General features: G+C 42.8%; 1 protein-coding gene across 1 annotated transcript in view; it reads left to right on the forward strand.

Moving 5' to 3' along the window:
* Positions 1–282: 282 nt before the first annotated feature.
* The window catches only part of Iqgap2 (IQ motif containing GTPase activating protein 2), a 233150-nt gene continuing 205673 nt past the window's right edge, over positions 283–27759 (forward strand). The window contains exon 1 of the mRNA XM_010619114.2: positions 283–382. Within this exon, the coding sequence (XP_010617416.1) occupies positions 318–382 (65 nt within the window). The 5' untranslated portion in view covers positions 283–317. The remainder of the gene's footprint in view (positions 383–27759) is intronic.

Consider the following 27759-nt stretch of genomic DNA (forward strand, 5'->3'; position numbering starts at 1 on the left):
TCCCTGTTTCTGGATGTTCAGAGTTGAACTGCATATGAACTTAACTTTTCTTTTCTTTCTTTCTTTCTTTCTTTCTTTCTTTCTTTCTTTCTTTCTTTCTTTCTTTCTTTCTTTCTTTTTTTTTTGTGGTGCTGGGGATGGAAACTAGAGCCTCACACAGTAAATCATGCACTACACTGTTTGGCTACACCCTCACCCAAATTTTTTCAGCTTGGTGTCTCGGTCTCGGTGTTTATTGGATGACACTGCCCTGTAGTAATGTGTTGTGTCCTCTGTTTCTAGCTATTGTGGATGATGAAAGGCTTTCTGCAGAAGAGATGGACGAGAGGAGACGGCAGAACATCGCTTATGAATATCTTTGCCACCTGGAAGAAGCCAAGAGGTAGGATCAACTTGGTGACATCTTCTTGGGGCTGAGCTAGGGGGTAAGGGTGTGAGTTGTATGGCCAGAACGTCCTCGAATGGACCAGCAATTCTAAAGAGTCATCAGAGTTACGGTGGCTGAGGAGGGACTCTTGCCCGCAGTTAGTGATTTCTATTTGGAAGCTCCCATGCCAGGCCAGTGGGCACAAGGTGACCCCTCTACACTCTGCTCCATTCACACCCCACTTGGGTACAACTGCACTCACTCTGTGACTGTACTTTTAATAATTCATTTACACTCTTATTGGTAGCAGGTTTATGAGAAAAGAGAAGAACATTTCATGCAAATGGCCAGGCAAAATTGAGAAAAAATTGCCAACATAGTCAAGGTCAAAGCATGAGGGAAGAAATGTTCATGTCCCAGAGTCTCCCAGGAAACTGCTGAGGAAATTCCAGATTGTGTCAAACTCTTCATCTTACTTGCTTGGATATAGGGGAGCAGCAACGACTGGAGTTGGGCTCCTTTGCCCCAAGGGCCTCCTCAGGTCAGCTGCTCACCTTCACTGCAATGATGATAAAAGCCCTGTAAGACAGTAGCAGATCGGGCTGAAGTCCATGGGTCACTAAGCTGATGTGGGTTTATGACAGCAGTCTCCTCCTTAACCTGTGGGTGTGTGGTCACTTAGGGTATCTTTTCTCTACAGTGGCATTGACACTTTCAGACTCTTCTGATTAAGTAAGTGTTGGGTTCTCCAAGGAGAAAGTAAAGATAAAGAATCCTAAGTGCAAATACTTTCTTTATCAAGTGACTCCAGAAAACTTTGTCCCTGTCAAGATGTGTTACAGTTTGAGTCGGTGCTTTGTGTGAGATGGGGCTCCATGGGGTGCAACCGTATCATTTCCTGGGCAGATGACATTTCCCAGTGCTCTTAACCCACACAGAAAATAAACACTTACATGGTCATTGGGGTTAATTATCTCTGATCACTGATAAATGACTCTCTCCAGAGTTAGAATTATGAGGATTTTAGTAAATATTTGGTAGATCACTGCTCACTGATACATGCCCTAATTTGACATCAGAACTGCTCTATAGGGGGTTTCTCGTATTGTTTACTATTCTCAGAGTTGTAACTTCCTGTAACTCTAGCGATCAAGTTTTAATGGTTGTTTAAATATCTGTAAAGCCTACAGTTAAGTTGCAGGATGCTAAAGATTCCTTACGAATCTATTACTGTTGAAAACATGTCTTTAGTTAAATTATTGGAAAAAAAAGTTTGATAAAGAGAGTGATTCATAGACATTTGAGAGAATTGTACTTTGAATGAAAAAGTTTGTTAGTGGAAACTTCCTTTGCCATACACTTCACATGGAAACCTGTGTCTCTTTCTTTCCCTTTCTTCATTTCTTTTCTTCTCCCTCCCTCCCTCTCTCACTCTTTTCTTTCTTTCTTTCGAAGTGGGAAAATGTATCATGTAGGGGGCAGGTATGATTGGGAGTTGGTAGAACAGATTTCTTATTCCCACCTCCACCACCGCTTGTGAGCTGTGTGGTGACCTTGGACAGGTCACTGGACCCATGAGGAAGTCCAGGTTTGTCACCTCTGTAAATGGAATGATAAAGACACTACCACCACCCACTCTACTGACTTCATAGACTTTTTCTTTTTCTAAACATCAGCTAAAGAAAGTGAAAGCATGAGATGGGCATGGTGGCACAGGCTTGTAATTCCAGCTACTCAGGAGGAGGGGGCAGAAGGATTGCAAGTTTGAGGCAGGAGTGGGCAACTTAGTGAGACCCTGTCTCAAAATAAAATAACTGGCTGGAGATGTCGTTCAGTGGTAAAGCAATTTCCCAGCATGTATGAGGTGGTGAGTTCTATTGAGGGGTGGGGGGAGGACAAGAAGAGAAGGGAGGAAGGAAGGGAGGAAAGGAAAGGAAAAACGAAAAGAAGGAAGAAAAAAAGGTGAAAGTATCCTGCAAACTATAGTGTTAGTCAGCTCTATGGTGATAATATAAGCACAATTTTGTTTCCAGTATATCGAGGTGGTATAAATGTAGCCTGAAAGCTTGCCATCTTTTGTAGCATTTTTGAAATTTGGTGCTGTATTTGAATTTTACTTTAGAAATCATCATAACAGTGACCCCAGGTTCTTTTAAGAAGGCTCCCTTGGAATAGTCTCTTTAAAAGAATAAACTATAAGAATAGAAGGTTTTCCCTCTAAGATGGCTTTTCATAATTCATAAGAATAGATTAAATGTAATGTGTATCTGTGAATCATTTATTAAGATCTAAGCACTTTTTGGTCACTGAGTACATAATTATATTACAACTACTAGATTTATAGTGTACTGTGTTAAGAAAGCACAGTGTAAAGAAGTTCAGAACTCAAGAAATACTGTATTTTAAGGAGTGAGTTTGCTCTGTTCAGAATATTAGTACAAGATTTATCCCATGAGTCTTACACAATTTTATTGCCTTTGGGATTTATCATGTGGGTTTTATAATCAACTTATGGGTTTGTATTCATGGGTATAGTTGCCTAGCATGCTGCATTTCTGCAAAATGGTACACATTTAATGTGTGTGTTCATCCAGAAACTCGTCCTTGCTTCTGATTTCAGTTGAAATGACTTTGGTGCACTTTGACTAGCCATTCATTCCTTCTACATTTATGCCTCTCTTTTTGTTTCTGGAAGTGAGAGCTAGGAAGCATCTAGTTAATGTACTCTGTAACACAGAATTTTCAAAAGTTTAGAACTATAGTATTCCATTATATCTTTAATTTTGGTTTTATTACTTTTAAGATTCTAGGATAATAGACTATTTAAAAGTTCCTTATTCAGTGTGGATATAACTACCAACATTACAGAAATAGAAAAGATTACAGTGGAATACTGTAAACAATCATTTGCGAGATGCTTTCTTAAAAAAAAAAAAAAAAGCTCAGGATTACAATGCAAAGAAGTAAAGACTAGATACCGAAAACTATAAAACAGTGCTGAAAATTTAAAGTCAGCTAAAAGAATGGAAAGACATCCCATTTTCATGGTTTGGAAGACAGTATTAAGAAAGTAATGCTCTCTGAATTGATCTCTAGATTCAGTGCAGTCTAGCAGAATTACAGCTGTTTTGTTTTTTTTAATGCAAAAGTGAGAAGGTAATCCAAAAATTCCTATGGAAATGCACGGGATATAGAACAGTCAAAACAGTCTTGAAAAGGAAGACTCCAATTAGACGGCTCATATTTCCTAATTTCAACACTTAGCAAAGCCACCCTAATCAAGACAGGATGGTGCTGAAAGGAGCATATACATAAGATAAATGGGAGAGAGTTGGGGCTCCAAAAATGGCATCTGACACTATGGTTAATTGATTTTCAGCAGGGGAATTGAGGCAACCCAATGGGAAAAATATAGTCATTTCACCAAAAGACACTGAAAGACCTGATTGTCCATGGGGATAAAAATAAATTTGGATTCCACTTGACAACATAGACAGAAGTTGTTGTAACCACTTAATGGTTTATCCTGGGTGTCACTTGAGCAGTACATTTGTTTACATACTGAGTCTCCTGAGTGTTGCTCAGTCAGGTGTCATTTCAATCAGTCAATTCTTGTATTGGATAAATTACATAAAATTGGTTTTTTTTATATTTTCTGTTATATTATCTCATAAAAATTAATGAAAAATATCATTTTCAGTCATCCTGTGTTTGAATAATTGCACTGGTAAGTGATTAGAATGGACTGTTAACTTCAATCTGAGAGCTACAACTATAAATCTCTTAGAAGAAAACATGATAAACCTTTGTGAATGTGGTGTAGGCAGTGATTTCTGAGATACAACACCCAAAGCAAAAATGAAAAGAGAAAAATAGGTAAATTGGACATCATAAAAATTACTTTTTTTTGGTATGAACTGTCAAACCCAGGGCCTTGTACATGCTAGGAAAGAGCTCTACCACTGAGCAGTGCTTCCAGCTCTTTTTATTTTGTGTTGAGACGGGATTTTGCTGAGTTATCTAGACTGGCCTCAAACTTGATCCTCCTGCCTCAGCCTCCCAAGTTGCCGGGATTATAAGCGTGGGCCACCATACCTGGTTTAAAACTTTTTTTGATTTAAAAGATGCAGTGGTTCCTTGGTTTATGAACTTAATCTGTTTTACGATTTGGGAAAGATCACTGCGTTTGTGCTTGCGTGGGGAAGATGGCCATGGTCATGTTTGTCACCAGATGTGGAATTTGCAAATGGAAGCAAAAGCTGAATGTTTTTGTTTGCAAACCAGATTGTTGCAAACAGAAGTGTTGATGAACTGAGGCACTACTGTAGAAGGCAGAAAGTGGAAAGGCAATTCATATAACTGAAAAAAGATCAACATCCAGGATACCTGAAGAATTCTTAAAATTCACATTAATAGCCTCACTTTAAATCAGGCAAAAGTTCTGACTAGATTTCTCCAAAGAAGATAAACAAATGACCAATAAACACATGACAAGAGACTCAAGATCATTAGCCGTTAAGTCACTACAAATTAAAACCACAATAAGATACCATTTCACACCCACTAGGATAGCTATGATCTAAAAGACGAATTATAATGAGTGTTGCTAAAGATGTGGAGAAACTGGAAACCTCTTATGTTGAAGCTTGGATTGTAAAATGGTGCAGCTAATTTGGAAATAGCCTGGAAGCTTTTCAAAAAATTAAACATAGAATTGACACATTAACCAGCAATTTCACTCGCAGTCCGTACTCGGGAACATTGAAAACCTGTGTTCACAAAACTTGTGCACGAATGTTTAAAGAGGCATTCTTCGTATGAGTAAGGAGAAATGACAACAACCCAAACATCTATCACTAATGAATTAGTAGATAAGTTAAACGTGATACATCTACACAAAGGAACGTTATTCAGCTGTAAAAGATGAAATGCATATTCCAACATGGATGAACATTAAAGATACTATGCTAGATAAAAGAAGGCAATCACACAAAGGCCACATATCATATGAAATATCCAGAATATGCTAATCTGTTGAGGTGAAGTAGATTAGTTAGGCTGGTGGAGGGGAGGATGGTGTATAGCTGCTGTGGGTATGGGGTTTCTTTTTGAGCTAACAAAAATGTCATAAAATTGATGGTGGCGATGGTTGCACAACCCTAAAAAACATTGAATTGTATATTTTAAAAGCTGAATTATATGGCTATGCAAACCTCTTTCTTCCATTCAAACCTATTCCTTCTTCCAATCATAGCTTACTGTTTCAGAGAATCCTTCGGCCTCCCCATGCAGGTCAATTTCATCTTTTAGAAGGTTTTGTGGCATTGTATCTGTTGCATATTTGATTTGTTTTTTTTGTTTTTTGTTTTTTTGGTACCAGGGATCGAACTCTGGTCCTTGTGCTTGCAAGGCAGATGGCAGAACCACTGAGCTAAACTCCGGCCCATGTTGCATATTTAAAAGAACAACTAAATGTTCAGCACAGGATTTCTATCATTTGTCATTAAAGGTAGTTGACAATTTGTTGTATCTGATATGTTTTGGCTATTGAGGGTAAAGAGTAAGATATGAAGTAGATTCTAGAAGACAAGATTCTAAAAACTTGGCCAACCTAGAAGTAAAATTTACTGGGAAATAAAGTTTGTCGTATTGGAAAATTTTATATTGCAGTTGTATTATGCAAGTCCTTTATTTGTGACCCAGTGTATTATGAAGCTGGAAATTGTTGACACCTCATTAAACCCATAGAGAATTAGAAAATACATTGCTTAATAAATGAATCAATGAAGAAAGAGGCAGCCTGTGTATTAGGATGACTTTTAATCTAAAATTATTGCTTCAACTTTATAGAATTATGGAGTGTGGGTATATGTCACAGTACTGACATTAATGCCAATATGTGCCTAGTCAGCCTTTTGTTTTTGTAACAAAATACATAAGTAATCAACTTAAAGTCAGAGGTATTTACTTTGGCTCATGGTTTCAGAAATTTCAGTGCATGGGGCCTGTGGTGGCACAGAATGTCATGACAGGAGTGCCTGGCAGGGAAGAACTCTTCACTTCAGGGTGGCCAGGAAGCAAAGAAAAAGAGAAAGGAAGGGATGGGGCCCTGATAGCTCCTTCAGGAGTGCACCCTGATGATGTAACTTCCTCTCACGAGGCCATTACCTCTCAAAGGTTTTGCCACATTCTGGTATTGCCACAGGCAGGGGACCAGCTGGGCCACATCTCCTTCAAGCTTTCTCAGTGGTGTTGGCAGAGTCCAATTCCGCATAAGCTTTTGAACTGAGGACCTAGATCTTTGATACTGTGAGGAGAGTTTTTCCTCAGTTGCTTGCCATAGGGTCTCTCCCTAGGGCATCTCCCAGCATGGTGGCCAGCTTCCAGCAGAGTGAGCAAGTGAGTGAGGGCAAGATGGAAGCCAGAGTGATTTTGTAACCTAGTTTCAGGAATGTGCTTTATGTTTGCTGTCTTTTATTCATTGGAATCAGGTTACTAAATCTGGGCTATGCCCAAGGGGAGGGGATTATGCAAGGGTAAGAATTCAAAAGGGTAAATCATTGGAAACCGCCTTCTATGTGATGCTTCCATACCCTTTTGAAATTGACCCCAGAAAAGGTGCTTTGGTGGGAAAATCCTTTTTGTTGCTGTCCGAAACCCAACCAGAAATTGAATGATGTCCTCAGCTGAATAGTTGCGGTAATAAGATTATTGCTGCCTTGATTGTCTAATTGTGGTTTTTGTCCTATTTTGGGTGGGCTGGGGATTGAACACAGGACTTTATGCATGTTAGGTGCTTGGAGCTGCACTTTCAGCCCTGAGCTACTTTAAGCTTTCCAGTCTTCTGTCATTTGCAGTAATACTAAATGATCTTGTAATGTTTTTTTTTTTTTCAGATATCCCTGGGAACTAGCTTTCTAGCTTCATTGCTTTGGAAATTTTGCTGAAATGGGGCTATTTTCAGACAAGTGTGCTTGCTGCTAGGGAGCTCTGAGAGAACCTGGATGGCAGAAATTCCACTGTTTTGGAAAAATTACTCCTTTAATTTAAAGAATTAGTACCATTGAGTAGTTTTTTTACTAATCCGGGTAAAATATATTTGAATAATATATTGAATAATGCAAATGACTCTATTTTAAGAAATTCAGCTGTCTAGTTTCAGGAGACAATTGTGCAAAAAGTTTAAGATAGAGTTCTCTTCGAGAAAACTCTGGGTTGAGGAACTGAATCCACCTGGAAGTGTTGTGAAGGTCAGAGAGAGGGAGTCTTGGCAAGAACTAAAGTTTGCAAATTGCAGTTGAGCAAGTAGTTATGAATGGGGCTGCTATTGTGTCTCCCAAGGAAAGTTCCTGTAACATTATATTCCCTTTTTTAAGGAAAGAGAAAATACATACAGATCTTTAGCTGTGCTTACTTTTTCTGTCCTAACTTTGAAAATAAACAAAGTAGAAAACGCTTCCCTTGGTGATGGGCTTGTCTAGAAATATTACCTTTAAAGAACTTTATATGTGCCAATTGCTCTTTGTATGGGTATGTCTGGGACAGTTTTGTGTGTGCCCTGGAAAGAAAACAAAACATGGGAGTGATTGCCTTTTGTGTCCATGTTTACAACTCTGATACCAAAAGGACACCTTGGTTAAATTGAATCTCAAGCTCAGTCCTAGCTTAATAGAGAGTGAGGAATCAGGTTTAAAAGGAGAATTGCTTCAAGTGTTTAAGCAAGGGAAAGCCATGAGTATAGTTTGGCTTAACAATGAATAGTGATTATTAAAAAGAAAAAAAGTGAAAGAAAATGTATGCCTGGGAAGCTTACAGAACCCATTGCTTTTTCTCTTCCTGCTGTGCCTTACCTTTCTTGGTAATCAACCCATTGAGAGACCCGTTGTTGCTCCAGGCAACATACTACATTTTAAGGAATTTTTAAATTGTATTTTCAAAACATAAACAGCTTTTATGTTTTTGTGGCAACTGTGTTATATCCCCCACCCCCGCCCCGCTGTCCAAGGAGAGTCAGATGAATTGCAGGGTTGCTCTGCAGGCAGGGCTCACTCTCAGGCCTGGCCTTACATAAGGCCTATATTTGGGGACCGGCCTGTTAGGGGCTGCTTCCAACCAACACGCCTCAGGAACCTATGCTAGTGAGGCCCCAGCCTTTTAGGCAGAGCCAGTGTAGCACATCCAGCAGTCGGGAGTCATGTGAGGAGAAAGGGCTCCTGAGGAGTAGCTTGGGAGAGGGTAAGATGGGGTCTGACTGGAGTATCTGCTTGGCACAAGAAGAGACACAACACTGGCCAGCCCTGGGGAGATGTCTGGGCTGGGGTACAACTGGATTGTGCTGTGGGGTTACAGAGGGAGAGATAGATTTTAAGAATGTGAAGGAGGAAGTCACAAGGCTTGGTTTGGGGGTGGGATTTGGGCAACTGAGGACCCTGTGTAGGGGTGGGTTCCTCAGAACTTGTACTTGCTGTAGTTTCCCAGGTGAACCTGGGCTGGGGACACATCTTTGGGAGAGTTTTGTGTTCTTAGAGTCAGGTGCTGTGTGTTCTAGCCTTGACTATATGTTGGACAGATGCCAATCAGGTGTGTTCTGGCCAATGACAATGTAACTTCTCAGAGTGCTGGTATTTTAAAATACAAATAATTGGCATTAATCGTCTTAGCCAAAGACAAGTTGAGCAACTGATATTTGATCCTAGAGTTTATATTTGTTTCTCAGGCCCTTCAAAGTCAGAAGCCTAGGAGAGGACTGGAATTTTCCATGGTCTCAAATGTACTTTACTAACAAGGGTAGTCATGTATCTACTCAGCAGGCACAGTCCCCTGAGCTCTAATACACAGGATCTCAATTCTCATAACCACCCTGATATTTAGTATATGTGCTGCCAAAGGGAGCTCATGATCATCCTGATAGATGGAGAAACTGAGTCTTGAAAACCTTAGGTAATTTGTTCAGTGTTATTACCAACAGGCCACAGAAGCTATATTACAACCCAGGTCATCTGACTTCAAAGGCTTTGTGCTTACAAATGAACGCACTGTTGCTGGACTTCTTTATTTCTTAATGCATTATGGTCATGTCTTCACTGTGGATTCAAAACATGGCTTGATTTTTCAGTTCATTATGGGCAGCTCTGTGATGGCTCTTGATCTCTTCTTCTTGAATTTTGGTACCATGTGACCAGCCATTGTCTATTTCTAGTTCTCTCTTTCACCTTTTCCTTGTTGTTGCTTGCTTGTTAACTGGTACTACTAGGAGTAGTTGCTATGGGACATATTTACCACGTATTTACCTTTGATTCTTTCTGCTTCCCTTCCTCTCTTTCTTCTTGCCTCCATCCACCTCTTGTTCTTTTTCCAGTTTTAATTGGAAATTGCAGTTTTCTGTGATGTGAACTATATTCTCTGCTCTGCTCCTAAGAGAGTTTTGGCATATCCTTATTCTTGGTTGGATCTGGATTCTACACTCAATCCCTCAATTGTCTTTTTGGTTCTGCCAGTGTTATGACTGGTGTCAAAGAACGCATGGCTTTTTGTTGAAACATCAAAAAGTTTGAAAAGTAAACACCACCAAGGTCTCTTCCTTCCTGTGTGCACCTCCCCACCAGATGCTGTCTCACGCTGTGATGCTTAAAACTCATAGAACAATGTTATTATTCAAGGCGTAGAGAGGCTGAGGGAGCCGGTGAGGGAGAATGTTTGTAGGAGGTTGTCATAGACTGACTGCTTCAGATCTTGTGTTTGGAATGGTTAAAGAATGTGGAAGAGTCTTCTTTTGCTGTTTCGGTCTGAACACCTCTTCTCCCCTGAAACAGAGTCAAATCCCTAACGCGTATATGCGGACATGTACAGAGAGGTTCATTGATTCTCTCCTGTGCGTGGAGTTACTGATGGATTTGGGATTAGGACAAAAGCCTCCTACTGTTTGGCAATGTACCTTTGCCCAATGAGTCATGTCAATTAGAAGCAGCATTAGTTAAAAAGTTCAAGGGCCAGGGATTTAGCTCAGTGGCGCTGTGCCTGCCTCGAAAGTGTAAGATCCTGAGTTCAATCCCTGGTACCAGAAAAAAAAAAAGTTCAACAGTGAAAATATGTAAAAATAAAAATGAATATGAAATTTATTCGGTAAATTCAATTAAAATTTACTTAAATGCAGAATTTGTAGTGTGTGGGGAGTTAAATATGTGTATATCTTTGTCATCTGTCTTTGATTTTTGCTGAGAAACCTTGACCCCATTTAGGTGTTAGGACAGGAATTCAGGAAGTAACGTTTCTCGTTATTTCTGCACTTTCCCCACTCAGCCTTTCTTGCCTTAAATGTTGCTTGATGTTTTTCATCACGTAATTTGTAGCATACAGCTTTTCCTGCCTCTGCTATTGCAGAGGGCAAAGCTGAGGAAGCTACGTCATTTCGGAGACTGACTCGGGGCGCCAGCCCCCAAATTCACGCCCCACCTGGATCGGATCACACAGGTGCTTGAGTGAATGCAAGATTTTAGGGGTCACTCTAGACCACATGAGTGCATCTCTTGGGACTGGGGCCAGTCGGTCTACATTTTAACAGATTGCCCTGGTGAACTTCTGTGCACAGGAAAGTTTGAGAATTACAATCTCAAGAGGGATGAGACCAGATCTGTGGCTGATGTGCTCTCAGTGTCCCTACCCAGCTTAGCCAAAAAGAATGTAAAGGACTTCTGTTGGGATGAGAGGAGGGAGAGGAGGGGTATAGATATGCAGAAATAAGGAAGAAGGGAGGCTTGAGGCATGAAGAAGCAGTAGTGTTAGTCAGAATTGGGTAGAAAGGCAGCAGGTTTGTGGAGCCAGCTAAAGTTGTATGTGTGGTTCGTGGAACCAGTCAGCAAGTGCATGTGAACTTTCCAAGCAAGATGAGAGAAAAATGAATGGGATCATTAGGCTTCAGGATTGGTTTATTGGCTCTGACCAAGTCATGGGAAACAGGGACCCCAGGTGAATTAGGTCACCTGCACAGAATCAGGTGGCCTTGAGGACCCTTCTGGCTGTGAGGCTAGATAGAGAGGTAAGGTGAGTGAGATGGAGGGGAAGAGAGTCAGAGAGCCCAATAATGAGGGTGAACGGCAGGATCTGTGAGAAGGAGGAGGTGGAGGGCTGGGGTTGTCACTCATTGGTAGATCACTTACTTAGTGTGTGCGAGGCCCTGGCTTCAAAGAAAGCAGAGAATTGGATAAATAGAAAGCTTTAGTCACAGATTTGGAAGCCTTGCTTTTGAAGGTGGAGTTTTTCTGGGAAGAGATAAGGTCCTAGGTGCGGCAAGGCTTGTGTGTGTGGTTGGAGTATAATGGAGGTGAAACCTTGAGATAGAGGAGGAAGTCTCTGAGCTCTCCTTTGGGTGTTCCCAAGGTCATCCACCTTTGTGTAGCCACAGGGCAGAGGCAGGTGTGGGAGGAACTTATTGACTGCGGCAAGAAAGAAAAGTCCTGGAGGTCAGGAGGTGAGTGATAAGATTGGGAACTGAGGGACACTGCATTGAAGGAGACAGGACAGGGTGTGGCCTGGAAAAAAAGTTCAGAGGGTACAGTGATGACCGAGAACCTTCTTTGGTCCTGTGAATCAGGGAGATTTGGGGAACAACCATCTCTCCAGTGGGTTGAATGAAGCAGGGTGGAGTTGTGCAGGGAAAACCAAGGCAAGCAGGTGGAGAAAGCTGGAACAGAAAGTTGAGAACATAGGATTATGGGTTCACACTGGGTCAGGAGTTCCTGAGGCATGTGAGCAGGACTGGGGATTCTGGGGTGCGTACAAGGAGGATGGAGTCAAAGGACCGAGTGAGGCCCATGAGTGTATCTAGAAATGCTGTAGCTCTGCCCTTTCCCCATACTTAAATTGGAGACTGAGACCACTGTAAAACCAAGTTTAGATTTATTTCACTGTTATAACCTTCTGTTACTAATTTATCACTGATTTATTAACTGAGATGAACACTTTTAGCAAGTGACCTCAAAATCTTGTGACCAGGAGTTTTGTATCATAACCCAAGGTACCCATGTGATGATGTGTATAAGTGCATGCATGGTGTTTAGACTAAACAGAACAGAGACTCACGAAACCTGTAGCCTTGACCATGTGCAACATTCCCTGGTACTTACTCTTCTGTCCTAATTCTCTAAGACAATGCTGGTCATGATGGCTGTGTTGACATCACAGGTTACAGCCTGCAGGTAGAGCAAGGTGCTTTACCTTGTCTTGAGCCTGTTGGGAATACTAGGTACTGCTTTCTGGGCATCTCTTGGATGAAAATATTAACTTTCTAGTTCATACTTAGAGCTTGTTGTATGATGGGGGGAAATTAGGAAGTCATATTTGATCGAACCTTTGCTAAAAACCTTCATCAGCTCCCTTTGCCTGAAGGATCGCCAGACGCCACCTCCAGCTGGCACAGCGCCCCATGTTCCCACTCTTTTTTAGTGACCTGTCCTTGACAATCCTGCCTTCCTTGGTTTTGCTTTATGTCCTGTGATGCTTCCACTGTACCCCTTCCCTTCCCCTCTTCACCATTCAGTGTCCTTTCCTGGCAGTCAGACATCTCCCAAGAAGACTCTCTTGCTCTCTGTGCCCTCATGCCCTGCACAGGGCCTGGCGCAGAGTGGGCACCACACTGGTCTGCCGAAGCAGACGCTGTAGTAATCTCCCAAGGCCTAGCCTCCCATTCCTTGTCCAGGCTGCTGATTCTCCCTATTGGATACCCCTCTGACTGTTCACCAAGACGCAGCCACCTCTTAAAGTCCTGCCTTTCCAATACTGCCTCATAGGGGACTAAGTCTGAGCCCGTGTGATGGGGGCGCACTCAAACCCTAGCAATGTGCCACACCTCGCCTGGTCTTGAATGTCCCCGGGTCTGGGTGCCCCACACCTTTCCAGTTCTCTTGACAGTTGGTATAGTGGCTGCTCTGTGAGCATGTTGTTATAAAATAGGAATTGTATTTAATTTTTTAAGAAATTACATCTGTATCGAAGTAAAGTGTCCATATAACTCAGAGCACATTGACAGAGTTTTATAAGCATAACCACAACCAAATTTACATCATTTTTGTTATCCTAAAACAAACAAACAAAAAAACTCTACCCAGTAGTCATCATCTCCCAATAAAATAGGGATTTTGAAGGACCTCTTCGCACTCCCAAGAGATGTGTATTACACTAGTAGTTTTTAAATAGGTTTTTTTAAATTTTGGAATCAAAACCACCTAGAACCTAAAGCATACCAGTAAGATTCCAAGAAGAATTAACAAAGGTTCAAACCACCTGTGATGGTACATACCTGTAATCCCAGCAGTCAAGGAGGCTGCAGCAGGAGGCTCACAAGTTTGAGTCTAGCCTAGATAATTTAGTAAGACAGTGAGTAGTCTCAAGATGCAAATAAAAAGGGCAGAGGATGCAGCTCAGCCCTTCCCCCTTGTTTCAGTCCCCAACACTAGAGGATAAAAAGGTTCAGCAAACTTAAACAAATGAGGACACCCAAAATTCCAGCAGCTAAGTCAAACAACAAATTTACTTAGCATTTGTCATCAAACTATATAGTGAATGTTTTAATTTTAAAAATACATTACAGTGAAAGACAGATTGCCAAGAATCCCCTTCAAAATACTCTCCCTTCTCCTGCTTTGAATACACTTATCCCTTGTTCATTTCTTCTAGTAGTTCTAGAAAACCTCCTTCCTGAGTGTACGTATGAGGTATACCCATAAATATGTTGAGTGCTGTTGCTAAGGGCCACCCGACAGTAAGGGCAGGCTCATAAAAGCTTTGACTTATTTGCCAGATCTGGCATCATGGGACTTCTGGCTTTCTCCCGAAGTCAAAATGCCCATGAGAGAGAAATATTTTGAATCAGTTCAGAACATCAGAGCACCACAACAGTGTAACTGAAGACACTCTTGAATGAGGGCTTCCAGAACTGCATCAGAAAGTGGCAAGAACAGTGGGCTAAGTCTGTTCAAAGGGAGGATTCTGAGAGGCGTTCATGGGAATGCGTCTTGTGCTGTGATAAAATTTTAAAAGCTTCCGCCATTCATTGCATTTCTCAGTCATACCTCGCATGGCGTAGACCTGTGTGTATTGTTTTGAGGAATGAGACAGACAAAATGAATAGGTGGAATATTGTTCTCTTCTTCCTGATGTGCCTCCCAAGGTGCAAAGGACAGGGAACAAAAGGGCATGGCTCAGGCTCCGCCCAGGGGAGGGGAAGATCATCCTGGTGTAAGTGTGGGGGAAGAGAAAGGAAGGAACTCTGTGCCATTTTCTGTGCCAGCAGACTGGGGCACGGTTTGTGTCTACCTCAGAATGTCACTCAGTGGTACCTGGGTGTGGTGGGAGGGGACTGATATCAGTCAGTCTTGTCCTTGGGTGACAAGCTACCTAGAATGATTGGGCTCAAAGGACAGATGTTCTTTTAAAGGCATTTGCTCATCCTCTCTTCCTAGGATAGCTCTCCATTTTTCTCCCCCTTCTTTGAATGTCTCCTTGGACTTCCAGCTTGAACTCAGAACTCACCTTTTCTCAGCAGCTTTTCTTGACCACCCAAATAGTGCTGTCTCCTCTGAACACCCATAGCACACCCTGGCCACGTGAGTCCTGCGTTATTTTGCGGTAGAACAGTGGGTGGAGGAACCTCAGTTTTCCTGTATCTCACACACTGCAGGCAGCTTCATTATTACCGTTTGTACTTCTCTGCTTTATCGCATCTCCCCAGACACAAACCCAAGGATCAGCTCTTCCCAGATTACCTACAGCCCTGGGGGATTTTGCTTGGGAAAACAAGCGAGTTACCACGTGAGCAAAGTCATGGTGTACTTTACCTGAGGAGCTCGCGAAGTCTTTATGAGTCGGCTGTGCTGCTATACCAAAATGTCTAAAACTGAGTTGCTTATTCTGAGCAGAAGTTTCTCACATTTTTGCAGATGGAAAGCCCAAGATCAGGGTGCTGACAGGTGGGAGCCCACCTCTGCTTCCAAGATGACAGCGATGAGGAGGAGGACGGGATCCCCTCACCTTTGGCCCACAGGCATCGCTGTTGGCAGTAAACCTATGTGCTTTTATCTTTCCTCTTTGGGAAGGACTGAGGTGGTGGACTCTGATGAGGCTGAACATGTCAGTGGAGTTAAATGGAGATATATCCACACTCCTTAATGTTGTAAGGGTTGTGATGGAGGGAGGAAGTAGAGGGTAGTATGAACCCACAGAAGAAGAAAGGGGGCCCAATATTGATATTTTAATACCCAGGGCTAAAAACAAAACCCAACTGTTATAAAGGCCAGCACAGATGCTCTCTTTCTACCCAGCCAAGCAATTTCTTAGTTTTATTCACAGAAAGATCAAGGCTCAGTTACTCATTGTGCAGAGTTGCAGAAACAATAGAGCATACAGCCTCTTGCTTATCAGAGCAGTGTTACATAAATGAAGTGATCGGGTTTGGCTTTGACTGAAAGGAGGAAGCATGCTGGCTTTGTTCTTCTCAAACAGTGTTTAAATCGTAGTTCGTTTCTTTTCCTTGGTCCTGGCTCTGTCAATAGCTGAGTAACCATGAGCAGGACACTGTCTCAATGCCTCAGTTTCTGTGTTTGTGAAATGGGCTCAGGAATACTTTCCACAGCTACAGAGCAGTGTAATGGTTGGAGAAGCAAGCACTGTATTGGTGTGAGTTGTAATGTATTGAAACAGAGAACAAAAATGCCTCTCTAATGCCATTGTTTATTACAAAAACATTTTCAGTAGTAGGAACAGCTGTGAATCAGGCATCCCGACTTAATTAGAGTCAAAGAATGTGCACCTTCAGCTGCTTTTTATTGATGCTGTTGGCACATTTACGTTCTGTCTAGCCTAAACAGAGGTGGAATAGGTTTATGTAGGGGTGAATGAGAACTCTGAACATTCCAGGGGGAATCTGCCTTCTAGAAGTACCATGTTTCCCTGAGAATAAGACCTAACCAGAAAAATAATCAGTCTTGAAAACTAGAGATCGAAAGTGCCAGCCCTGAACACCCTATCTTTGCCTTAGCTGCCTTGAAGAGTAGCCACCAACCAAGACGGTAGTGAGGTGTAATCTTCGAGACTGGCTATTGCCATGGTAAGGACCAATTGGGGCTTATTTTCTGGTTAGGTCTTATTTTCGGGAAAATATAGTAGTTCTTTCAACACCAGTTCCAGGAGCCTGGATTGTAGTTCCAGAAGTAGGAAATCACTTTTAAACCTGGAAACACGTGCATGTGGTTAGTCATACCTTTCTGAGGAAAAGAAGCGGGCCTGTTTGGGCATAGCAGATATAGCTCTTGAATACAGCTCATGTTGGCAAGATGGTTGTCTCCCTCAGGAAGGAGTGGAAGGGACAGAGTTAGTGGTGGCTCTTTGGCCTGCCATCTTGGGTAGTGCTGGAAGTTGGTCACCAGCTCTTGCAGGTGATGCGGGGAGCAGGTAAAAGAGGCTTCCTTATGGCAGGTGTGCTGAAGGCTGTGAGTTTTCAAAGAACCCAGACAGACCCTGCAGTGTCACACTCTGGAAAGGCCATGAGGGTCACCTCACCCAATGCCTACACCTTGTCCAACTGAGAGGATGCCTAGGGAGCTGCCTCGGCTCTGGCTGTGACAGGTGGCTCTGGAAAGGCATCTTGGTGGGAGGCGTCCGAGTGCTGGTAGTTTCTGCCCACCTGCTGGTGTCCTTCCTCCTGGTTCTGGGCACCAAGTATGGATATCTCCTCTCTGGGGAGCCCCCACCTGCACTGACTCTCTTTGGCTCATCTTCAGGCATCAGAATGTGGAGGGGTTTCTTCTGCTCCATCTAGAAGCAGTCACTCACTGATGAGTTTATGAAGCCCTTGTTATGTTGAAGTTCGTTTTCAGATCTGCTTTTCCTTCACACCTGAGTCCAGGTGACAGAGGACAAACAGGCAAGTTTCAGAGCCCAGGACCAACTCTAGTTCTATGAGAGACGATATTTCCTGAGTAAATGTCTTTTTGTGGAATATTGTGAGCCTTTTTGATATGTAAAAATGCATTAAACACATATCCATGATGAAATAAGATCTGTACTCTCTGCAGGATGCTTTTGCTTTAGTTGTAGGCTCTGTTTTTCTGTGGTGAGAATTTTTCTTTGGCTACAGCTTAATTATCTCGGAATAAATAAATCGCTTATATCAAAAAAACAAAACAAAATGCCTAGTGTTTGTATTTGCAGGGGTCAGTTCTTAAAGTCCTGAGTGGAAGCTCATGTCTGGGGTTTTTTTTTATAGGAATCACCTCCCTAGATAGTTGAGTCCCATGGGGATCAAGTGTCCCAGTAGAATTGGAGGAATGGCTGGAGCTGGGTGGCAGAGCTGCCACTTGAGTTGTGGGTGGATCCCCGTCCCTCTGCACCAGGTGCTCCCTCCATAGCCCCTCAGAAGTGCAGGTAAGGGTACACTGTCCTCCAGATGTGTAAGTAGGGGTGTGCTGTCAGTGGTCTCTGGCTTCTGGAGGGATGGGAGGAAAGAACATTTCTACCTCTTAGACATTTGACGTATTTAAAGTCCATTCTAACTTTGAGTCTTAACTAGGAGTTTCTTCCAGCCTAGTAAGGAGACTTGTCAGTGACTCCCTCAGCATAGAACACTTGTTTTGGTTTTAATTTTTATGAAAACTTGGTCCTTCATGTCTAGATTCACCTTTTTATCTCCTTAGAAATCCAATTAGTGAAAGTTGCTATGGAAACTTTGGGAAAATTGAGAATGTGTACTAATGCAAATATGTTCAGATATGTTTGAACAGTAGATTTCATTTAAAATTTGGAGGAAGAATTAAGTTTGATATAAAGATATTCAACTGAACCTTTATAAAAAAAATTGCCAAAGACTAAAAATGTAAAAGGTTTATAGCTTGTATAATTATGGGAATTTTTAGCCATCTTTTAAATAAAATAAATTCATTTGGTTACATAAATACTATCAGCCCAGATTTTACTTGGGTCTACCGAACATGGATTTAAAATTCTACCTTGGTTATCTTCCCCTACTCCCATATGATTTTACCCTTAGATTAACTTGTTATATTTCAGGCTTATATTAATATACCAACTTATGTTAAAATAAACTCATTTTCTTCCTAGGAAAATAAAATCTCATCAGTTTTAGGCCTTGTGGTACAACTGTTGGCCAAACCTGTCTGACTTTGGCTAAGTGTTGCTTAAGGCCCACACACTGATCCAGTGGAAGATTCTGAATGAATATAAATTACTTTGCTGATTATATAGAATTTTGATGTATCATTGGTCTTGGAAGCACAGAGGAATATTGCAGTTCAGTAATTTTTTAAAAAAACAAGCATTCCTTTAATAGAATGGCTGGTATCACATCCTTGAAAGTGAGAGCACCTATTTAAAAGAAATTGATTATATATTTGAATACAATAAAAAAGGTGACTGAATTTAAACTTCCTCCAAAGTTCTTTTGCCACAGGAGCTTGGGGTTGAGTGAACTTATAAGCTTATAAGCTTGGTGATAAGTGAGTTATTTCTTCTGCCTTTCCTCTTCATACCTGTCCTAAAGAGCACTTTCTTACCTGGAGGTTTAGGGATCTATTTAATTGTTTATATTTAGTCACTGCATTTATCATAACTGCTCCATATCAAACACTGTCTTAGGCACCCTAAATACAATAGTGCTGTTTGTGCTCACTGAGCTTTTTGATGTCATTTATTGATTGAAGCTGGGTTTTATATATATATATATGGTATGTAAATGTTTGAGTATGTTTTGAAGAGGGCCTTCAAGTCCTTTTAACCTTTGGTCACGTGGCAACTTCCCTCGTCCTACTTCTCTAAGCACATTTCCACCCTGGCAGGCTTTCTCTGCATTGGGGTTGGAGAACAGAAAGTAGGATCTCTTCCTTCCATAACATTGGACATGATCTTCTAGAATAGGGACCACATTGGCTAGGTACTCTGTTTCCTACTCTGAATTGGTGATGAATTTGTGGGGTACAGTTTTTCTCAAGCACAGAAAAGCCAAAGCTGTGCTGAGGCAGTGGTTTGGAAAGACGTGTCTAAGTAACCAAATGCATGGAACGTGCTCTCAGAATTCAAAATGGTGGAACCATGTTGGAAAGCCTTGAGGCTGGATGAGGAAGAAGCTGTAGCGGGCCCAGTGGGAAGGAGTTTAGAGCTCAGTGCAGATGCGAGAAGGTGGGCGTCTGTACTCACATCTGGGAGTGGGGACCCCACCCCCCTTCTCCACTTGAATGACTTTGAACTGTGGTTTTCTTGGCGTCACCGTACCGCTGTGAGGCCTGGTTGTAATAATGGATATAAAAACTTTTAGCAGTTTACACATGGTTTCCTCAGGGACTTGGAGTCTAAAGCTTTTTATTTCCTAATTTAAAAAATTATTATAAATGTGAGAAGGCAAGGAGAAATTCTTGTTGGTGTGTAATTTGCTTTTTGGCATCAAAGTATTTGTGTCCCTTGTCTCTGGTGCCTATTAGTCACAGCTAGGGTTGGACCTTTCTTCCTTTGCAGATTATGTATAGTTGTTTTTTTTTAAAGAATTATTGATTTCTCCCCCACCCCAGATATTAATCCCTAACAGATTCCTGTCTTTTGAGATTGACCAAGGGTGGTAGTATAGGATATAACTTAATAATTGCCCAGTGAAAGATTCCGTGGTGTTGAATATCCATAAAGTGTAAAGTCAGCTTTCTAGAATAAAATTATCTCAGCCACGGTAGGGAAAAGGCAGAGAAGCTGAGGTTGAATCATTCATCTTTCCCAAATTGATCTTGTTCATGGAAGAGTCGCGTCTTTGGTCAGTCTGATGAGGTTTTGCTTCCTGAGGGAGATGTGGGGACAGTAAGGTACACAGGGCCTCAGAGGAAGAGCTTGTAGGTTTGTCTCTGTCACTTCCAGACTGACCCATCACCATCTGTTGGCTTCCAGAAACCGAGGCCGATGTGTCTGCTTTCAAGTTCTCTTGGTGTGTGGGCCTGGGCAGGACTAATGAGAGAGAATATATTATCGTATCATACCTCTAAAGGTCCAGCACCCAGCCAGGTTTTTATGCCTTGGCATCCAGTCCCCCCCGATAATGTATTGTTCTTCCTGTCAGGTGGGAAGTCACGGTTGAGAGGCTCAGTGAAGAAGGGCACGGGACTGGAAAGGGTGACCCCAGATGTGAGGCCATGATCTCACCTACTTGTTCTTTCCCGAGTCCCAAGCTCCTTTCCAGCTTGGGCTGCACAGCTTCTTCCTCTCTTCCTGTAGCGCATCCACCTTTGGGAGCCTGTGCTTGAGGAGCAGAAGGGCCCCTTCCAGCCAGACACCACCTGGTCTTGTGGAGATTGGCTCCTGCTGCCTGTGTTGACATTATTGAGTTTTATCTTCTACAGTTGACTCCTTTGTTTTCTCTCACTTCCCGAGCCAAGAAGTAACTTTTTGAGGGCAAACATCTTTTATTCCTTAAAGTGTCTTTTCGTCTTTCCCTCCTGTGTGCACCTTTGGAAGAGAATCATCTGCCTTGATAAAGTTGGAACTAAGCTATGGTTTAATGAGGAAAACTTGGGACTCCTATTTCTCATTACCTGATCACCCACTGCCGCATGCACCCAGCGCCCAGCACCCAACCACACACCGTACCATTTACTGCCCCCTGCCAGATGAGTCACTTTGAAGTGGGACTGAGGGAAATTCTCTGCTCCGGAGGACAGCCCACCAGCCCGCCCTGTCTCCGGATTGCAGACTGGGAGTGCTGCTGGGCTGCTGGAAATACCAGTCCACAGGCAGCAGCACTTTCCATTCAAGTGTAAATCACCATGTCCTGCCTCTCATTCTTGTAGGTGTCCCAGGAAGAGGACAGGTTTTATATTGCAAGTGTTGGAGAGAAAAACTTTCTCCATTACAGCTTTTTTTTTTTTTTTTTAGTATAATAAGGTTGAAGATGATTCATTTAGACAGACTTGGTCTGCTCTAGAAGTGTGCGTATCTAACAACACTGTAAAATATGCTCAGGAACTATAAAGGTATGAGATTACTAGAATTGAGGAATGAAAGATAACTGTGCGGATTTAATGTCTGAATGCATAGGCGCCACACCCTGGAAGACCAGTTTTCTTTTCAGTTGTTCCCTCACCCACCTAAGAATCATCCAGTAATGATTTCAATGTAAAAATAAAATTGGTGCACAAAGACTCAGGAGCCCTGAGATGACATGGAGGGAAACAGACATTCCTATCTGTATAAAACCTAAAAGCACTGCTTCAGTAGGGCAGCTCGGCCAAAATGGGGCCAAAAGCAGGAGAGCACAGCGGCTGTAAGAAAAAAGCTGTTTTATCGTTTTATAGCAGTCAACAAGGTGCTCCATATGTTAAAGGTCCTTTCAGAAATTTTCAGCTGAACACAGCTTTGTTCTTACTCTGACTTTCAAACGTGGTCATTGTGTTGCAAAACTACCCTGGGATCTGTGGGGTGGGATCTCTTCAGGACAGAGAGTTTACACAAAGGCTGTAGGACCAAAGGCTGAGTACTCATGGGTTCATCTCTTTCAATATGCAAGCATAAAGGTCTATTTCTTAGCACCCTGCAAGAGAGCCCTCTAAGTGGGCATAGTGGCCCATGCCTGTAATCCCAGCACTTGGGAGGCTGAGGCAGGAGGATGGCTGTGAGTTCGAGACCAGCCTGGGATACATAATGAGTTCCAGGTCAGTCTCACTACATAGTGAGACCCTGTCTAAAAAAAAAAAAAAGAGCCCTCTAAAGTAAAGATGACATTTCAAACATCTAGACTGTGTAGTATTCAGGATTTTTATGCCTTTTAAGATTTTGAGTTTATTAGCTGGAAACTTTTGATGGCATTATTGCCTGTTTATATCATAGTCAGTGTGATATGATTAGCACGTGCTTTAAAATGGTCTCACTTCCTCTATTCTTGTTTTGTTTGTAATAATTGGGAACTGAATTCAGGGAGTGTTGAGCTGCATCATCAGCACTTTTTAAAATTTTTATTTTCGAGATAGAGTCTCACTCAATTGCCCAAGCTAGCCTTGAACTCAGCTTTGCAAGTAGCTGGCACTACAGCATTACCACCCAGCCTGGCTCACTTCCTCAGTTCCTTGAAGATGCTGTCTTGTGCTTTGTTTGTCACAGTCATGTAGACTTGATGGAATTATTTGTGTCATTGTGAATGCTTCTCTAGATGGTCAGCAGTGTGTGTGTGTGTGTGTGTGTGTGTGTGTGTGTGTGTGTGTAGGAGCAGTGCTGGGGATTGAACCCAGGACCTTCGCACTGAGCTACATCCCCAGGCCTTTTTATTTTTTATTTTGTGACAAGGTCTCCTTAAGTTGTTGAGTTACCCAGGCTGAGCTGGAACTCGCAATCCTCCAGGCTCCCAGAGTGCCAGAATTACCAGCATTAGGCTCCATGCCCACCTGTGCATATTAATTGATGTCAATGTTAAACCTTGACTGGGCCTGTAATCTCAGCCCTCTGGGAGGCTGAGGCAGGAGGATCAGAAGTTGAAGTTCAGCCCGAGCAATTTAGCAATTTAGGGAGACCCTGTCTCAGAATAAAAGATGGGAGGGCGATTGGGAATATAGCTCATTTATGAAGGTCTTAGATTTATTTCCCCAAAACTGAAAAAAAATTAAAAAATAATAAAAGAAGGTTTTAAGGCTGTGAAAGGGTTTCCACGATGTTCGATAGTTGCCCCTTGGGTTGGGGAATAAGGCATTTACCCCAGAAAGGTTGCTGTCCTTCTGGGCAGAGGGTCTGTAGGTGAGTCACACAATCACACTTGGGTCACCGGAGAGGCCTGCACCCCCTGTCCACAGAAGAAGGTAGGATGAGGGCTAATATCTTGGTTACAGAGACTGAAAGGGTGGCTCAGGCCCAGCCAGGTGTGGGATATGCCTGTAATACACGCTGTGCAGAAGGCCGAGGCAGAAAGATTGCAAGTTGAGACCAGCCTGGCTAACCTAGCAAGATTCTGTGTCAAAATAAAAAATCTTAAAAATAGCTAAGGAAAGATGAAGCTCAGTGGTCACTTGCCTAGTGTGTGCAGGGCCTGGAAAGGGGAGTAAGGAGTGGTGGTGGTGGTCCTGGACACTGCCTTGGGATAAATATTTCTGTAAGCTGGGGGAGGATAGGAGGAGCATAGGAAGCGATTAACATTGAGAAGGGGCGAGGTGTTTGGACAAAAGTTTGGAGCAGAGACTTCCTGTTCAGAACTAAGTAGTGGGAGGGAGGCTGCGCGGTGTCCAGAAGCCCACCATGGAGTCTGGACAGCAGGGTGAGCCGCTTGGCTGTTATCCTGACCTGGGGAGAGTGTCTGAAGGGTTTTCCACTTGGAAGAGATGGCAGCAGAGTTCTGATGACTGGTAGGAGGTTCTTGGGGTGTCTGTGAGTGGGAGGCCACCGCTCACTCTTGTGACAACGCTGAGTCCTTGGCAGACAGCAGGGACCTATGGGCACTTAGGTAGTGTCTCTTAATAGAACAAGGTCTCGAAACCAAAACCATCTCAGTTGTGTTCTACAGTGGGAAAATGGGAGCCCAGGAAAATCAGGTGGCAATGGGGATTGAGTAACGGAGAGCAGCAGCGCGGACTGCAGCACTGCCAGCATGGCCCCTTGAGCTCTGCCCTGGCCACTGCCCTCGCTGCCACCTTCCCCTGTGGTCCCAGGGCTGCCAGGGTCAGATGGCAGCGTGTTGCTTACTGCTCATCCGGGCACATCACGATGGCCTCTGTCACACTGGAGAAGAAGCCAGAGTCCCAGGGAGCCCCAGGGGACTGCCGGCCCCTCGCTGCCCCATCTCAGCTTCTCCATCTGCCTTCCCCACTCACTGCTGACCCTCCTCATCGCTCATTTTATCACTGACACTAATTCCCTTGTGACATCAATTATTACTTATTATTATTTCTCATCAGAGCGCTCTCTGCACTGTCCCTCCTTTACATAGGCTCTTTAAACCAGGGATCTTGGTTCCTTTTATCCACTGATGATTCACAGATGCCTAAAATAATGCCTAGTACGAAGTTCAATACACCTGTACTTCCAGCACTTTGGGAGGCTGAGGCAGGAAGATTGTGATTTTTCAGCCCAGCTTGGGTGACTTAGTGATTTAGAGACCCTGTCTCAAAATTTTAAAAAAGAAAAAACAATTTAAAGGCTAGGGTTGTCAATTAGCTTGAAGACCTTGGGTTCAGTCTCTAGTACTACTAAATTTTTTAAAAAATCATTAAAATTTTCTGAGCATCACAAAGTATAGCTGGCACACACACCTGTACCAGCTCCTCAGGAGGCTGAGGCAGGAGGATCCCAAGTTTGAGGCCAGCCTTGGCAATGTCATGAAGTAAAAAAATAAAAAATAAAACTTCTTGAAATAAAAATAAATACATAGGGCTGTCATGCAGCTCGGTGGTGGAGGGCCCCAGGGTGCCATCCCTGATATAGACAAATACTGAATAAATAAATAAATCTTTCTGCACGTCAACTATGAAAGAAAGAAGATAGGGTGGGGGGAAGTTGCAATGTGTAAGGCAGAGATTCATCTCCTTAATATGTAGATAACTCTTTCTAAGAAGGAAAGAACACTGTGAGCACGTTTTACTACTTCAATTATAGAATCAATAGAAAATTCTCACTAAAAAATGGTAAACATGTGTAACTCGCATATGTGCTTACTACGTTGAAAATCCAACTATGAAAGACACCCTGGTTTGCCTGTGAAACTGAGGAGAAGGAAAGCACAGTTGCCACTGCGGGGTTACAGGTGTTAGTCTTACTGTCATGTGGGGGCGTAGGGGACAGGTCATCTCTCAGAGGATGGCTGGGCAGTAGATACATGTGCAGTCAGCACATTCTCCCAGGGATGTTTACAGCTGCATTGTTGACTGAAGTGAGAAAGCTCAGCAGTCCAGGAATTGGGGACTGGTTGATTAAATGACATAAACATGTATATGGATGTTTTTGCCATTAAAAGTTCAGTCTACGAAGTCTCTCCATGCTGTATAAGTAGCAGACTTATACAATGTATAAATCCATCTAAATTTAGGGATTCGCTTATTATTAATTATATTTATCCCTGGTGAAACAATTATAGTTCTTCTAGATACTTTTCAGAATTTCTTGTGTTTTAATAAGAAGCCGGTATTACTTCCATAATCAGGAAAAAAATTATTGAATCATGCAAAGCTTACTATAGGTATGCACAAATCTTAGCTGCAAGTAATGTAATACTTTAATGACTTCTCCTTAAAGAGCCTCCCCAGTGGGTAGCTCAGGAGTTAATGCATTGATAAAATGCCCTTAATGGTGGTTTTGTTTTGCTTTTGAGACAGGATCTCACTCTGTAGTTCAGGCTGGTCTTGAATTTGCTATGTGGCCCAGGCTGGACTTAAAATCACAGCAGTCCTCCTGCCTCAGCCTCCTGAGTGCTGATATTACAGGTGTATGCCACTGTTCCTGGTGCCTTAATGTTAAGGCATACTATTTTACAGGTTATTGAAGCAGAGAAATAAATGAAAGCTGTGTGGAACCATTGAAGGAACAAGAATTTCCCAGTCAGGTGGCCCTGGGCTAGAATCGTGGCTGTAGTTGTGGGAACATGGATGGATTATTTAAACTGTCGGACCTGAAGATTCCCTATCTATGAAATGGTATGATGACCATCCCTGCCCTGAGGACCCAATTGGGCAGCGTTGAAGGCATGTGTATGAAATGCTTACCTCAGAGTGGCTCGTAAGCAGATGGCCCTTTCTATGAGCAGACACCCATGGGTTAGGCATAGTACTTCCTTCAAGGGAACGAAACTCGAAAAGCTGTGCACAGGAATTGATCGTTTCCTGTACCGAGAGGACTGTTGTAATAGGGTGTTCTTTTTGATACCTGAACTCAGCAGCTTGCACATTTCTCTTCTGATGCTGGACTCTCTACTTAGGGTCTCTTGAGGGTGCTGACAAGGTGCTGAGTAGTGCTGGTTTCTTGGCAGGAGGGAAAATGGCTCTGTCCCTGCCAGTGTGGTTGGCTGCGTTCAGTTTCCTGGTCCTGCGGAATTCATGGCAGCTTGCTCTTCAAAGATAGCAAGAGTGGAGAGGGAGAAAGATAAGCAAGATGCTAGCAGGAGGAGTCCTATACAAAGCCACGCAGCACCAGGGCTGCCATTTGTCGTACCCTATTGGTTAGAGGCATGTCACGGGGCCTGCCTACCATCAAGAGGGGAGGGGACCGCAGGAGTCTCTGCTACGAATGGTATGCACCTTCACACTTGTTCCAAGCACAGGACAGGCACATGCAGTATTTTAGAAAATAGTTGAGAATATTTTGGAAAATATTACCTTATACTTCAGTAACATTGATTGGAAGGCAAGATGCGGCCACACTGTGCATGCCTGATATCATCTGCTAATGGCCAGTAGTACTGCTCTGTGCCCCGAGCTCTGTTCCCTCTGAGATTTGGAACATGTTGAGGCTGCAGCTGCCTTCCTGCAAAAGCCATGTTGTCTGAGCTCTGCCAACCTACAGAGCATCTCAGATGTTCAATACTTACTTTGTAAAAAATAGTTCATTGAAATATTGCTTCCAGAGAGATTTTTTTAAGTCTTTGCTAAGATGTAGGATTCATTTCTTTCTTTCTTTTTCTTTTTTTAATACCGGGGATTGAACTTGGGTCCTTGCGCTTGCAAGACAGGCCACCAAACCGCTGAGCTAAATCCCTGGCCCTGGATTCATTTCTTTTATTATTTTTGCAGTCTATGAATACGAACTCACTTCAGTGAAAATAATCATTGCTTTGTTTTACTCAGAGTCATTGTTGAGCTTTAGCCTTTCGATTGTTCCCAGGACTGAACAAAGCCATTTTGGGGTTGCTTTGAACTGGCTTCTCCGGGGAGAATTGTGGCACTTTGTGTCCCCTGCTGGGCTCCCCCTCCTTCTGCTAGCTGAGAGAGATGCTTAGTCAAGTTTCCTCTTGGAGAAAAATGTCAATGAACAATGCTAAGAATTTTATGGGTATTACAAAAGCCAAAATGAGGTTGTTATTTGAGGAGTAGACTGAAATGCAAAACAATTTAATGATGTGGAAGTACATTTGTAATAGAGAAAAATAAGAAAGGACGATTTGACCAGGTTCCTAACAAGGATTAGGAGTTGCTGAGGTATTGGGAAACTTTCCATGCAGGTGTGCTGCCCACTACAGCTGTGCTGCCAGCGGCTGCAGCTTTGGTGAGGAGACTCTGGAATACAGTGTTTTTTCTAACCCCAGATACTCAGCATATCCCAGTCCCCAGCTGGCTGACCAGACTTAGCAAGGCACTGTGAAGTCATTGACCATTTCAGTTTTGAGCTCTGAATGAGGCAAAATGAAACCTACCCCTCTCTCTTACCAAACAGTGAGGCCAGAGAGCCTG

The sequence above is a fragment of the Fukomys damarensis genome, unplaced genomic scaffold (assembly GCF_012274545.1).
Source record: "Fukomys damarensis isolate Sample0158 unplaced genomic scaffold, DMR_v1.0_HiC HiC_scaffold_1, whole genome shotgun sequence".
Classification (NCBI taxonomy): domain Eukaryota; kingdom Metazoa; phylum Chordata; class Mammalia; order Rodentia; family Bathyergidae; genus Fukomys; species Fukomys damarensis.